At 44.9% G+C, this 14,213-nt stretch overlaps 1 protein-coding gene across 1 annotated transcript; it reads left to right on the plus strand.

Moving 5' to 3' along the window:
* The first annotated feature begins 4,328 nt into the window (after positions 1 to 4,328).
* LOC144094702 (uncharacterized) lies at positions 4,329 to 11,696 on the plus strand. Its single transcript, XM_077628620.1, has 4 exons — positions 4,329 to 4,439; positions 6,842 to 6,962; positions 7,913 to 8,212; positions 11,437 to 11,696. Exons 1-4 carry the CDS (start codon positions 4,366 to 4,368, stop codon positions 11,575 to 11,577), a joined length of 636 nt encoding a protein of 211 aa, XP_077484746.1. The 5' UTR covers positions 4,329 to 4,365; the 3' UTR covers positions 11,578 to 11,696.
* The last annotated feature ends 2,517 nt before the right edge of the window (positions 11,697 to 14,213 follow it).

Genomic DNA, 14,213 nt, shown 5'->3' on the forward strand with positions numbered 1-14,213 from the left:
CGCAATGTAGCCAGCGCCTCTTAATTTTCAGGCTGCCTGAGTCACGGCCTCGTGTGACAATTCATGCTCGCACCGACTGCAAAAAAACAACAGTTCATTCCGTGCCAACAAAAGAGTTCAAAAAGGTACAACGTAAAAAAATATCAGTGGTGTTCAGGCATACAGTCCGAGTGGGTGTACCTTTTGTTTTAGCAACAGTAGATCATGCGCCTATGCTGCAACGCTTTAACCCCCCCCCCCCCCCCCCAAGAAAAGGAGCATTGCTACAGGAAGAGAATAATGCAACAGAAATACAGGAATTCAACGCGGTGGAAAATACGGGGCGGCAGGCCTCGTAGCCACTCACTCAGAGCACCAGCCCCACATTCGACTCGCTGCGGCTTCCCCGTCGTCATCCAGCCGGAAATGGCTTCACCGTTCATGAACAGTACGGAGAGCCTAGGCCACCGACAGCATGACCGCTCCGCGCATCGACGCTCCAGCCAAAGTCGCCACTGCGGCCGGCTTTCGCGGGCCTTATCTAGTCAATCCCCGTCATGCGATAGCGCGCATGTCACCGCCTTTCTTCGCCGGTAACACTTGAGTCATGCGCAGATACACTGCACCGGCTCGCAGCTAGGTTACAGCTAACAAACGCGCATCGTTCTTTCCGTAGCTTAAAAGGCTGTAGCTCTGCATTTATCAGAAGGGGTCACTGTCGGGAGCTGTGGAGCTCGGGGATTGAATGATGCTGCCTTCCTAACCACCAGCAATATGCACCAAATTGTTCATTAAAACGCAAGACAGTTTGATTTCACGAACTTGAACCTGCTCAATGCAATTCGGCTTAATGCTGAGTGCAAGTTTTGTTTCTAATACGTGCTATAAACAATTCTAACCAAACGTAACCAAGACACAGATTTCGTAAAATTTAAGAGGAAATGTGTACACTATCTGTCCATCCGGGTAGCGAAATATGCTTGCCATATTAAACTCTCATCCAGATTCTGCCTGAGCTGTTAACTTGTAAACTTTCAACGCGGTGGGACTTTGCATGATGGACTTTTACCGCAGTTTTTGTGTTAGATTTGCGGACATGCTTTAGTATTAGTATAAAATTTAAAGAGCCATCGATTTTTTTGTTCCAAAGCATGTTACATTCGCCAAATCATTGCGAGGAAAGCCATGACAGCAATGAAATTGCAGAAATGTAATGGCAAATGTGACGTAGAAGAATCAGGTAGTAGATTGCTCTTGTTCTTGGGTTCAACCCAGCTAGTGCATGCTGTTAATATGCTATTAAGAATTTGCCTAAAATTTGAAATGGACTGATAAAAACATATACACGTACGCGTTTTCTCTCCCACCCAGCAATAATTCTGGACAAAAGCCTTTTTCAACAAGAAATAGTTCACGAACACACTTTTTTCATACTCTAGTAGTGCACTATAAACAATCAATTTATTCGCCAGATCTCCCCTCGGCGAGCTTGCATTTTTTTTTTGCAATGAGCCTTTTTGCTATTCTCAAAAAGCGCTCCCTTATTGGTTTCTCATGCCAGATTTAACAACTCTATGCAAGTGGTGGTAATTTATTTATTTATCTATTTCAGGATACTACAGGCCACTGCTTGACCCAAGCAGGAATTAATTTACATTGTTATATAACCAGAAGAATAAGATTATACAATATTAGCAGCACACGGATGCCAAAAGAATAAAATTATACCATCTTAGCAGCACACGGATACAAAACATACATACTTTAAAACGAACATTTTGCTACGCATAAGAAGAATGGACCTTCAATATTTCCATAAAAGTACGTTAAAATATTCCAATATTCAAAATCTTCGTCCAAAAAAGCTGGACTTGTAATTGGGCTACGGCACACTGCATGCTAGAGTGAATGTCTACGCATTTAATCATGTCGACATAAAGGCTTCTATATTAGATGTTCTTAAATTTGCTAAAACCCCTTGTTTTTTTTTTTTTTCAAGAATCCAAACTTCTGTTACATTCTTCTTTGGCTGTGACTAAGGGGTGGTGCACTGACACACTCGCAGCTTTTGCGTCTCAGTCACATGTGTTATGGCTAACGCTTCCCGGAACGTGTTGCGGTTATTTTCCCAGCAGCAAAAAGAAGCACAACACGTCGCTCCGGCATGATGTTCTGCGTCGTCGGGGAGAACTTCATGCATCCAGAGGTGTTTTCTTTGTCCTTCTGCGACTACGCCATCTATCCTAACCTCGTGGCAGAAGACGGCGACTTCTTGCCGCTCTACGGAAACAAGTCCTGGACGACGTTTAAAAAGGTACCCTTAGTACAGTGCATTCGATTGCTTTAGCGAAAAAATATGATCGTGCATCCCTCAATTTCTTTTTCTATCTCGGCTCTTTTTAATATACCAAGTCTCGCAAGCAAATGCGAGATGCAATGATTCCAGTATTTATTTTGGTGACTGGGCTGCTACCATAATGGACCGCTTATCTCTAATTGCAAAGATATCTTTGAGGAAGTTGCTTGCTCGTTTTCGCGAAGGTTTTATATACGGGCTCTATTTTGTGATCTGTATTGCTCTTCATGAGCGGGTTCTTCTATGCGCAGGCCATTGCGTCTAACCGAAACGTGGCATCCGGACTAAGTTTTTCGGTCAACGGCGTTGGTGAGCAACGCAGCACCGTGTCCTGCATCCCAGATATGTACGTGCAGCTCATGGAGCTTGTTTATACGATGAACGTGTCAGCCATGGGAGTGTTGGATTTTCCACGTCACCGCAGCGTCAGCACCAACACCCTGCAGTCAATGTTTGCGGCAAGTTTTTTCACTCTCTATCATAGTGAACAAGTGGTGATACATCGCACTTACAACAACGCTCCCTGTACTACGATGGACCTTGCCAGACGAAACATGTCAAACGAGGCAGTTTTTAAGACAGTTACGGTTTATATGATTCTACACGGTGGTTCTGGATGCGGACGAGAGAAGAGCAAACCTCCTCAAGTTTTTCCTGTTGGGTCACAATACTGGTAGTTAGAGCCATTTACCTTCAACACCAAATCTTGAGAGTTATCAGCTTCATTATCGCTATCAACCCAAGTACAGTCTTTGTAAAAATATAAAGCCCAAATGGTTTGCGTTTAAGCCGTGTAACGCGGCTCTTAGGTGCATTTGACAGTCCTAAGTTTGGGAGGGTTGAGGACCGAAGTCCATTCCGCCTTCGTGAGATTAGAGTCCCTGGGCATGCGACAGGAGCCGCGCTGTAGGGCTGAGAAGCAGACCAAACTTTTGACAAAGACTGTACGTCCTCTTTGTCTTCTGCAGCACAAAGGCCTCTGCCAATCATTTCCACTTAACCTTGTCCTCTGCCAGCCGCAGCCACCTTTCCCTCCAAAACTTCCTAACCTCATCTGCCCACTTCTGTTTCTGCAACCCCCTGTTACGCTACTGGCCTTCCATTGGAATACAGACTGATGCCCTAACGGGCCATCAGTTATCTTGCCCTAGCCATGCGCATTATTTCTTGATTTTGGCTAGGATATAAGTCAGTCGCGTGTGTTTCCTCACCTGTCTCAGATTTAGACCCTTGAAATTTCATTTCCCTAGTTCCCTGCGTCTGAGACTGTTATTAGGTTCCAGACCGAAAGAAAGGACAGAAGGATGTTCTGTGGGTAATTGTTTCTAGCCGTGTGCAAGACACTGTTAAAATTTTCGTCATATTTTAGGTTGCTGTTTTTTTTCAACATACTCTATGACGATATGAGCATTCTGTAAATTCGGTTTTATTGGCGTTGCGTTGTAAATTGCTATCGTGTACTAAAGTCCTCGGGGCATGCAAGTGGCAATCAACGTGCATAGCTTTGCAAACAGCAAGTGGATGCAGAAAATATTTCTGAGAGCGGAAGTTGCAGCTAAGCTCTCGAATATCTGGTAGTGAAATGAGCTGAAGATTAGCACATTATGCACCCATATGCCAAAATCGACAGTTACGTGTCCTTGAAACTTTTGTCTGCCATAGTACGTTCACTGGAAGCGTTCTCGCCTCCTGCAGATTCTGCCCAACGCACTTGACGTTTAAGAATATGATATATGTGCGCAACCTAGCCAACCTACCCATGTAGAAGTTTCGATAAAAGTTCTCATTATTTTGTAAGTCGCATTCGACGTTATACAAATGGTAGGCCACTGAAGAATTATCCTCTCAGTTGGCTTGCGTGCAGCGGGTTGTCCTATTGGACAAGTTGTCACTCCACTGGCTCTTTTTCCTTTTTTTCAACGCACCGGCATGACGCATTTGTGCTCTTTCAGTTCTTAACGGCTTCTAATGCAATATTGCACTTCCAGACCTTGGCGAAAGTGCTGACGGTGCAACACCATGCTGAACCCATGACGTTCTTGGGTGTGTGGCTGCACACCGCAAAGCTTGCTCGAAGCTTTGTGTACGAGGTATCGGCCATGACGTGAGTACACATCCTAATTAAACGCACTGCTCGGTAGAAAGGGCGTTCATTAAAAGATTTCGAGCGTGGTTATGAGTGCCTTGGAATACATTAGTAAGCATGATATCTACGGAGGATGTGCATAGGTATGGTATATTTTTTCTTCCGCTTGTCCATCTACCCAGAAAATGAATGAGACATCGAATACATTTTTTGCAAACGGACCAGAGTGTAATGCTCGCGAAGATTGTACGTGCGGCCTGCCTACGCAACAGTTGACGCCTAAGCCTACTTTGTGGCAAATAGATGTGAGCCGCATCCGCTGCAAAGAACGAAGAACTAAAAACGACGATAAATACTGCGAACGCATGGGCACTCGACGAACCGCACAGTGCGGCTGTCAGAGCCATAAATTTAATGATTTCAGCAGAATGAGGCACTTTTGGTAGGGAAGCGGTCACGTGAAGTTTGCGTTTCGTTTAGAGTAAGAAGTTTCTTGAAACGTTTGGGTGGTCCTGAGACTTTTGGGTGATTAGGTTTCTGCATCTACCACATAAGGTAGCTCAAACAAGAGCAGCTTAAAGAAATTATGCACTCATGGTAAAGAGTTGTTGCCCCATAAAGCGCTAATACGCAGGAAAGTTTCAGTATTTCGCATGAGCTCAACGCAAGCCCCACTAGCGTTGCACGCATATGCAAACAGAATAAACGGCTCGAGAGAACCGCTGTAGTCTTGCCTGCAGGAGAACCGATTTTCATATTGCCAGTTAGGTCATTTCCTAATATTAATAGTGATATTTACTTTCTCTTTCGTCGGCTGTGGCGAACAACAAAGAGTGATTATTTATGCTCTGGTTGCAATGCAGCATATTACCGTACAGGTGTCTTCTTGGGTCACCCAAAATTCACCACGCATTATTTAAGTTCCTGTTTTTCATAGCACATGGTCACGCGGACGTCTCACATGTACAGCTTTGGCTCACCAGTATGGGCTATAAACCACAGTAACTACATATAGACAGCATCAAAATTTTAGATGTGTGCGCTCTGGAAACATTGCAGTGCTGCCTCATGGTCCGGCTGCCTGGTATTGTTACTTGCGGAAGGAGTATGTGCATGCGCTCATAAGTGCAATCATTTCAAATTATTAATTCGTGTGAGTGCGCCGATGTAAATAGAGTTTGCTAGGCGTGTGCTCAGATAACTGAATCAAATACTAGTTGCGTAGCATAGCTACTGAACCGAATATGGGCAGTGTCTCTAGAAACTAAATCGAATACGAGTAATGTCGAAGAGTGACAAAACTTAGTCGAATACTAATGCAATAGTCGTACGAATATTCGCTACTTGTGCGAATATTTGTACCAGAGGCGGCACTGCAGTGCGGAGCTATAACGCATGTAGATACTACTCTAACTTTCAAGAAGACGCAACGCTGATATCCACTAAAACCGTAGGACCATCGGTTAGTTGATATCTGGTTTTCCGGACTCATTTATAACACCTGGGGTTCCTTAAGGTGCCCTGATAACACATCACACGGGTGGTTTTGCATTTTGCCTGTATCGAAGTGCGGCTTGAACGACCGGGATTCGGTCCCATCACATTGGAATTAGCGGTCGAACGCCACAGTCACTGAACCACAGCGCCGAGTTTTATAAAGTGACATGTATAGCAAAATTACATTTTGCTACAGATGACTGCGGCGAATAAACTAGCCCCTCATCTCAGGAGATAATAGGGGAGAGAGCTTCGAGCCGGGCCCGATGAAATCAGGCATCAAGGCAGAGGCTGTTAAGCCTTCCTGAACCTTGCCGCGTCACCCAATTATTAAGTCCGTGTTGGAGTGTTATGAATGCCTCCACGCGAATAGACAGCGTCGTGGCGCTGAATCCAGCTTTCCGCATGCTCTGGCCGCATGCTCTGCGACGTCTGAGTGACGTCACTGAGCCCCTTTCTAAACGGTAGTCCAAGAAAACTTCACTGTGCCTTTTTCGAACTTCGTGCCACATACTCGGACTCTTCCGAAGAATGTTAGAACATAATCAGTTTGTTTGCAATAATTTTGAATATGCACTATTTCATTCCTTCAACCAATCGAATGGGAGGAAATATGCGACTTGCGATTGCAAAAGTTTTGAATATATGCACATCTTTAATCTTTGCACCTACCCGCTTTTGCTAAGTGTTTTCAGCCTAGAGCACGCACGATCCTTCCTTGCTTCTTTCGCCTACTCAACCCTTCCTTCGCGGTGCACTTCATATGGTCTCTTTAAGTGAGGAAGTTAGGGCACCTTTCCTCATACCCGTGTGCCATTTGGCCGATCACAGTACGAGAAATCCCGACGTAAATGCAGCGATTATTTCCAATACATAGAAAAGGTCTGATTTGGTGTTTCATTTGCGCTTTTTCCTCTTTTCAGAGACGTCAACATGATCATCCTACAAACCCACGTATCCGAGTCTCTAGTGTCGGAAGGTCCCTGCGTTTCTTTTCCAATAAGCGTGACATCATCCAACCAGAACAGGCAGCTTCCAAATTTTGTGAGTAGTTCGTCGGGAATATACATATGAAGGAATCCAACTGCCACCGAGATCAAGGAAACCCTAACGAAATTATTGCCTTTTTTAATTTGTAGTGTTAATGAATGGGAAATTAATAGCTTATTAATTTTATGGGTGAAATATAATTTGTTAGAAAGTAAAATAAGAAACTACACATGCCGCCGGAGAGATCCCGACGCAGGACCTAGCGGTATCAGCAGCCAGAAAGGCATGCAAGACATGACTTGTACCAATTGTGACATTGGGGGTTCGCGAAATGGAGTCAGTGGTGATTATAGTCAACATATACCGTATAGCAGAAGAGTTACTAAGCCGCAAAGGTTTGTAAGACGAGGAGCGCGTTAAGATATAAGATAGAAGCCCAGTTTCTCTGAAATCCTCCTTACAGCAATGGAAAGTTCCTGAAATGAATCACTATCTCTTAAATACGCGGAATAGCTTTCAAGATGCCCAGCAGACAAGTGTATTGAGTTGACGGGCTTGTTACGACATGCATATGAAGAAAGGCAACTGTCACGGAACGCTAGGAAAACAAAGGGAAACGATTTGTTTTGTGAGGTTGATCACTACGAAATTAGTAGTGTAATTATTTCTTACCTCGACATGATTCATTGGAAAGTAAAAGGAAAGACAAAGACAACCATATGGCCTGAAGGGTCCAAACCCACTATCTCCGCTTGTCGTGCACGCTTCTCTGCCAAGTGAGTTACGGTGGTGGCTGACCAGCCTTTTAGTACATTTGTATTGCGTGAAGCCTATAGCCTTGAGAGTGTTCACCATCGCCGACCACGACAGTGGGAGTGGTGTTAAAATATAGGGAAAGCAGCAATGATACGTTACCTTAACATATGTACATATATGTACAGTGCGCAATGATTAACGGGCCGTTTGTTTTTAACTATGCATTCACGCTGTGTACCTCAATACAGGAGATCGCCAAGCAAGCTGCGGCGTCATTGCGTGCTCGAGGCGACAAATTCCGCGTCCTGTTCTCGTCCACGTTGGGGGTGATGGTGTACGCCGGTGCACTGCACTCTGCCGAGCCGTCCTCCGCTCACAAGGCCTGCGAGAAGGCCTACATGGTTGACAGCGACTTCACGTGCCGCCGCAATGGGTCTCACACGAAGGAGATTTATGACGAAAATGGAATGTACGCCTACTATGCTTACCAATCTGATGGCCGACCCTACTTCGTCACCTTGGAGACCAGCAAGTCGTTGCAGGACAAGGTATTTTGCTTGATCCATTTCCAGCATGAGAACTGAACACTCTTGATGTGTGTCAAGCGGAATGACCCTCTGCTGTAACCACACAGCATCAGGAGAAAAGTGGCTCAATGCGGCTGTATCGCAGTGTGATACCACACATCTAAACCTTGGCTGGAAGACAAGAACAGCCACAAGTGACGATGCTTTGACAACTATTACGGTATTCACAACTATTACTTTGTTGTTTAGCCTAGGTGCTGACGCCATTTGTGTCTAGAAGGTAACAGATGTTTATGATTTAATTCTTAAGTTAGATTGAAATTTCGTTATTGAGAAGGCATGGTGATACAACGGCTCATGGTGTGTGTGTGCGTGTAAAAAATCTTCCCTGAGGTCAATCCAGGCCCATATAATTAGAGCTGCAGAATATCAGTGACAGAAATAATCAGAATTGAACGGTCACTGCGGACATTCAGCGAACATGGAGCTTTTAACAACCTGGCGACTGCGACAGACGACTGTATCGCACTTTCGTCGCAAATAGACGAAGCTTTTGGTTCCAGAAAAAATCCTGTCCGTGGTTCTAGCAATATGCGCACGTGAAAGAGATTAGATGAATAAACAGCTTGCAGCTTAGTTAGCGTTATAGAGATCTGGTTCACTTCCCTTCCCTAGAGGGGGGAACAGAGAGTAGGGGGAGAACACCCATTAAAGGGCAAGGCGGCGCACGTGCTTGCAAGGGATCATAGCGCATTCTCCAAGACTTCCTCCCTGGTCAGTCGCCTTGACAGACCACATGAGTGCACTTGCAGCTTTGTCAGCTGATGCGCGGTGGGCGTAATAATAGACAATAATTTATTCACCGGCCGTGCAGACGTGGCATTGCTCTGAAGAGCAACCGCTTCTATAAACAGGGACGGAGACAGTAGCGAAGAAATTCTCTACAGGCTCCTTGCAAAAAAAGGCATCTCAGCTGTGAAAATCAGCCATTCCGCCGTGAGCAAAATCAGCAATAAATTTTTAACATGAAACCGAAAAAACAATTAAGCACTTTCTGTACCTAACCCGGGCACGGAGCTTGCAGACGTGACTGAAGGTCGGCCCAAAAATTTGCCGACTTGATTTTTAATACTACTGCATTAGAGTTGTCCTCGCACCAGAACCCCGCCGATATCCGGAGTCACGGAATTCGATGAGTGGTCGAGAGAGGTCATGTGATCTTGCGACGTATCACGACATGCCTTTTATAGGCCACTCTGATTAGTCGAGCGAGGTCACGTGACCTTGTAACGTCATAGCAACCTGCCCACTGTAGCAGGTGACAAATTAATGATTGGTCGAGAGAGGTCACGTTACGTTACCGTGTGACACCATCACAATCTTTCCATCGGGTTGTAAGCAACCTATATTTTCTAGACAGAAATCTGGACAAAGAATTAAAACCAAAAATCAGAAAGAATATGTGCTATACGCAAATGTCGGCAACGTGAAATTATAGCAGATACCTTCTACTGCACCTAGCAGCCGCATTATAGTGGTTGATGGCCCGACAATTGCAAATAAACTGACACAAACTCTCACAGAAGTTGCAACATAAACTGCGACAAATGTGAAGTCTAATGCTAGCGCGCTCCACTCTTAAGGTGATTTAAATGTGTGCATATTTTTTCACTTGACGTGCAAGTCAGCCGTATGTTTGAGCATGAGGCTGGCATTTCACAAGCAACCAGCATGGACTCAGAGAAGTACTATATGCGAAAATTAACTGAGGGCTGTCTCCAGAATAGCCTTATCCAATATACATTGGCAAGAATATAATGCTCATGCAAGGTTTGCAAGGCTTAAAGCAAGGTGACGATAGAAGAAAGTAGGAAGACCGCTAGCGAAGAGTTATCCTTCTGTGCTGATTTACATTTCATCATCTAAGCCCACAACTGTGCACTAAATATCATCCGGAAGTCTCTAATGCTGGATGTAAGCACTGCATTATCATTGCAGATCTAGGCAAGCATGGTCTGGACCTGCCCTTACTATAACTACCCGAATAGAAATGTAGAATACTGGGAGACATTATTACTCAACCACGAAGCAGAAGAGCAACGCAAAGTCATCAGTCTCGCCCTTACAGCAGCCGAGACCCAAGGGATTCCGGCCGACGATTAGGGGATTAAATAGGGGTTTAGGCTCAAGCCTTCTTCCCCGTAATTTTTGACGGGTGCGAATAAAAATTATCTCACTCTCATCATCTAAACTCTCAATGCCAATTCCCAGCTTCTGTTATATTCTTCAAGAAAGGAGTTGTCTTCGCCAGCCACGATCACAGAGAGAACCCTTACCTTCTTTGAGGTCTGAGCTATACAAACAAGGTGTGAGCTGTACAACTACCCACTGCATTGCAACATTTCCATGTTTCTGCTTTGTCAGTAAATCTGATTCTCAAGCCATATCTGCTATGGCGGGATGTCATGTCATTTATTTATTGCCCCTTTAATTGCATGGGAAGGGGTGTGGAAAAGCTGCATGAACCAGCTTCAAATACTAGTCCCTTTTCATTAAACAGCTACAGAAAGTAAAGATTGTTTGTTATCAAGACTAGCGCAAGTAGCAAAATATGTAATGTGAACTATGAAGTGAAATTGCTAGTTTAAAACTCAAGGACGAAGCGGCAAATGCCTCTCAAAGAAAGCCCTCCTGTCAATGGCCTCGAGCGATTGTTATGACGCCGTGGTTAAAATCCTTGCACCTGCTAGGGTGACAACTCAAGGGTCAGTTAGTTTGCAAGTGGATTAACTACGGGTTAACAGTCACGTTGCGAGGATCGCAGTATGCCATTGGCTTTAGGGCCTTCTTTAAGGCGCATTTACCGCTAGGCTTTTTGACTTATATCCAACTATGGTTCATAAAGCATTGTTTTTCGCAACCCCGGTCATTTTTAAACTGGCAAATTTCCCGAGCCGGTCTCAGGGACTGTTAGCCACCTCCTACACTCCATCATTATTTCCTAGAACGCGTTTCGTTGATGGGAAAGTGCAACGACTTAGTGGTAGTAAGAGCTTGAATCTGGCAACCTGTGAACTAATAGTGCATTCCTTGCTAGCAGGAACTCTTCACACAATAACCTGATGATTGAAAAGTGCCATTAAACACGGTATTTATATGTGAAAATCAACAGCGGTGAACACGCCATATGGGGCTGTTCATTCAACGAACGCTGAAGTAATTCTGCTTTTCCAACTGTTCTGCAGATGGACTTGTATATAGCGGACGTTTCGGACGGCTGGGCTCTGTTCGAGGTGCAGCGGGATGTTTGGAAGCCTTGTGGCCGAGGAAAAGACTACGTGCGCCTCGAGGCGATCCAACAAAAAGCTCGCCTTCGCGTGCCATGATGTGACACCAGATGGCGGCCACAGGAACTTGTCTCGGCCACATATGCTCGTTTCGAGGCAAAATGCTGCTTCTGCCTCCTGGGAAGTAATTGCTCCCTTTCTTGCGTGCTTAAACTCCTCCAGTGACCGTAAACTTCTCTAATAAAAAAAATGTTTTCATTCTTGCAAAATTTCTCAGAGAGTAATATTTATATACTACGCTCCTGCGTCTTCTAGACTCGGAGATACCGGGTGATTCATCTAAAATATTTTGGATTTTTAAAGATAAGCATTTCGAGTTAGGAGAGCGGTTTTTCCGGCGTAAAGTTGGCAGCGGTGCTGCACATCGGAATACAGTTAAAACGTGTTAACTAGCAGGCCGCTTAACTAATATTGAGTAGCTAACTTTTCACTTATTACCGTTAATCTCCTTATTTATTGAGAGGCGTGTAGCCCCCCGTAAGCAAAATCCATATCACTTTAAGAATTTCAGAAGCGCAGTTATCCTCGGCGCTGTGGTTCAACAAATTTTGGCCACATCGCGCCAAAATACACACGCTTTCGAGACGTTTTCAGGCAAAGCAACCCTTCAAGTGCACGGAACTCGTCCAAATAGCCGACTGAACGTCTAAAAAACCATAGGCAAGTATTGAAATCCTTAGGAAGCGGCGGATATCTTAACGGGCCCAAAAAACACCCTTAGAGGCGAAGAATTGTTGTTAAGCAAAACTTAACCGCGATCAGTCATCATTCCTCCACGTGCCGCCTAAAAAACTGCCATGTGCATCATGGCCCGTCGTTTGAATCCTCGCTCGGAAGTAGGTCTGCTGAGAAAGCTAATAAACACGCCTCAGTGACCGCATTTACGTGGCGAACTGTGCATCCCGATACGTCTCTCCAACCAAAGCTGACCCTCGTTGGCTAAGGGTATCTGGACGCTTTGCATTGCAAATGAGCCAGCGGTGGCTGCGCTGGATTGCAGTGCACCTTAGTTAACCTTATGTCTACGCTTCCGGAACACTCATTCTTGCGATGCTCGTCGAGGCCGCCCGGTGGCGCGGTGCTGGCCAGACACGAAAGACGTGCGCAAAAGGCGCGCCTCTTATCTCAATCAGCCTGGTTATCGTCATCCCACTATCTTAGCCTAGTAAACTATGCGGACATGAGGGATGGACATCCTTCCTCAGAGTACACTAGGAACGCTGTGTGGCGTTCTCTCGCGCCTATCAACTTCCAGGTGCACGTATTTTTACGCGGGTTTCAGCACGAATACACTAGAGTATTCTGTTCAGTTAACAAATGGCTATCACTATTCGGTGCTCCACCTCTTTACAATTTGTTCGTACATTCCATTCAAACAAATGAGAGAGTTTAAATAAATTTTCGAAAGCGTATGAGCTCTTTGCGCCATGACTAAAACATTTTTTTTCTGCCGTGCTTGTGCAATAATAAATCAAACTCACGAAATGTTTCGCTGACACTGCACAAACATAATTTGTATGGAGAAGTTTACCATCTGAATGCGCGTCTCAGGATTACCACCGAAAAAAAAAACCTGAGCGTGTATTTGCACGTACAGAAGGACGATAAACTAAGTTACTTTCTGGGAAAGGTTTTCTTCCTCTGCAGGTTCCGAAAACTGCCTTTCCGGTTTATTATCCTCTAAATATCTGCATGGTCTATAGATATCACATAATTCCTCAAGTTCAGACTGTGAAGAATCTACTCTATCCTGCCGGGAACACAAAGAGCAAGTTTCGGCAAAAGGAGTTCAGACCAATGGCATCCGCGTAGGCTTGTCAGTGCTAGGTCAGGCATGAGAACGCACACACTTCTGCTGATTGATAAAATGCACTTCCGGTCAATTTTGGAGTTCGGCTTTCTGATTTATTCTCAGGAGCTTCTGCTTATAAACTTCGCCCTCTTGTGCCCTTGGAGTGCGATGCATTGCGACCCTGTCTGGGTTTCCAAAATATGTCGCCAATGCTGTTTTACACCTTGAGGCGCGAATACCACCCTGAAAGCGCCGCACCTATGTCAACCTTAGCGCCTACTAAAATGCACAACAAGGTCGTATTTTTTTTTTCAGCAATTAATCGGCCTCAAACCAAAGCACTGCTGAATTTTTTCCGCCTATTTTTTTAACATAATCAGATGTCCACAGTTTCTTGAAACTTTCAAGCCATGTGGTACATCAGGTTACGCCAGTCCTGTCTTTAATGTTAGCGGTTTTTGATGTGAATTTGAAACCATGAACCAACCCGCCCAGCACGAAGTACTTTTAAGACATCACCGTTCTTTCCGTTAAGCATTCAACCCTGATTTGTGCGAATATTAACGGATGGCGGCAACTGCATTTCTTCTTGTCGTCTTTCATGATTCTAGATACAAACCTCGATGTTAGAGGAAGCCCGAAAGCCTTTTGTCGTTCTTGTTTTGCAGAAAATTTGCTTCTTCGGGGCTCTGTTTTCGCAGGAGCAGACGTAAGTGTTTCTGTAATTTGCGTTTTTCACACGGCTGGTCCGCGCATGCGCGTTTCCCCTTCTCTGCCCTCTTCCGAGCTTCAGTGGTCGAAAACAAACCACCAGTTTCTAATGCGTACCGTCTCTAAGAGGCTGAAAGATGCAAGAGAAGGGTTTGGAATGGTTTCCCATCTC

The sequence above is a fragment of the Amblyomma americanum genome, chromosome 6, assembly GCF_052857255.1.
Source record: "Amblyomma americanum isolate KBUSLIRL-KWMA chromosome 6, ASM5285725v1, whole genome shotgun sequence".
Classification (NCBI taxonomy): Eukaryota; Metazoa; Arthropoda; class Arachnida; order Ixodida; family Ixodidae; genus Amblyomma; species Amblyomma americanum.

Bases quoted from the DNA above. Each gene is read 5' to 3' on its own strand.
- LOC144094702 (XM_077628620.1), top strand. From the start codon at position 4,366: ATGACGTTCTTGGGTGTGTGGCTGCACACCGCAAAGCTTGCTCGAAGC. The intron at 4,440-6,841 runs GTGAGTACACAT...TCCTCTTTTCAG, and splicing joins TACGAGGTATCGGCCATGAC to AGACGTCAACATGATCATCC. The intron at 6,963-7,912 runs GTGAGTAGTTCG...ACCTCAATACAG, and splicing joins ACAGGCAGCTTCCAAATTTT to GAGATCGCCAAGCAAGCTGC.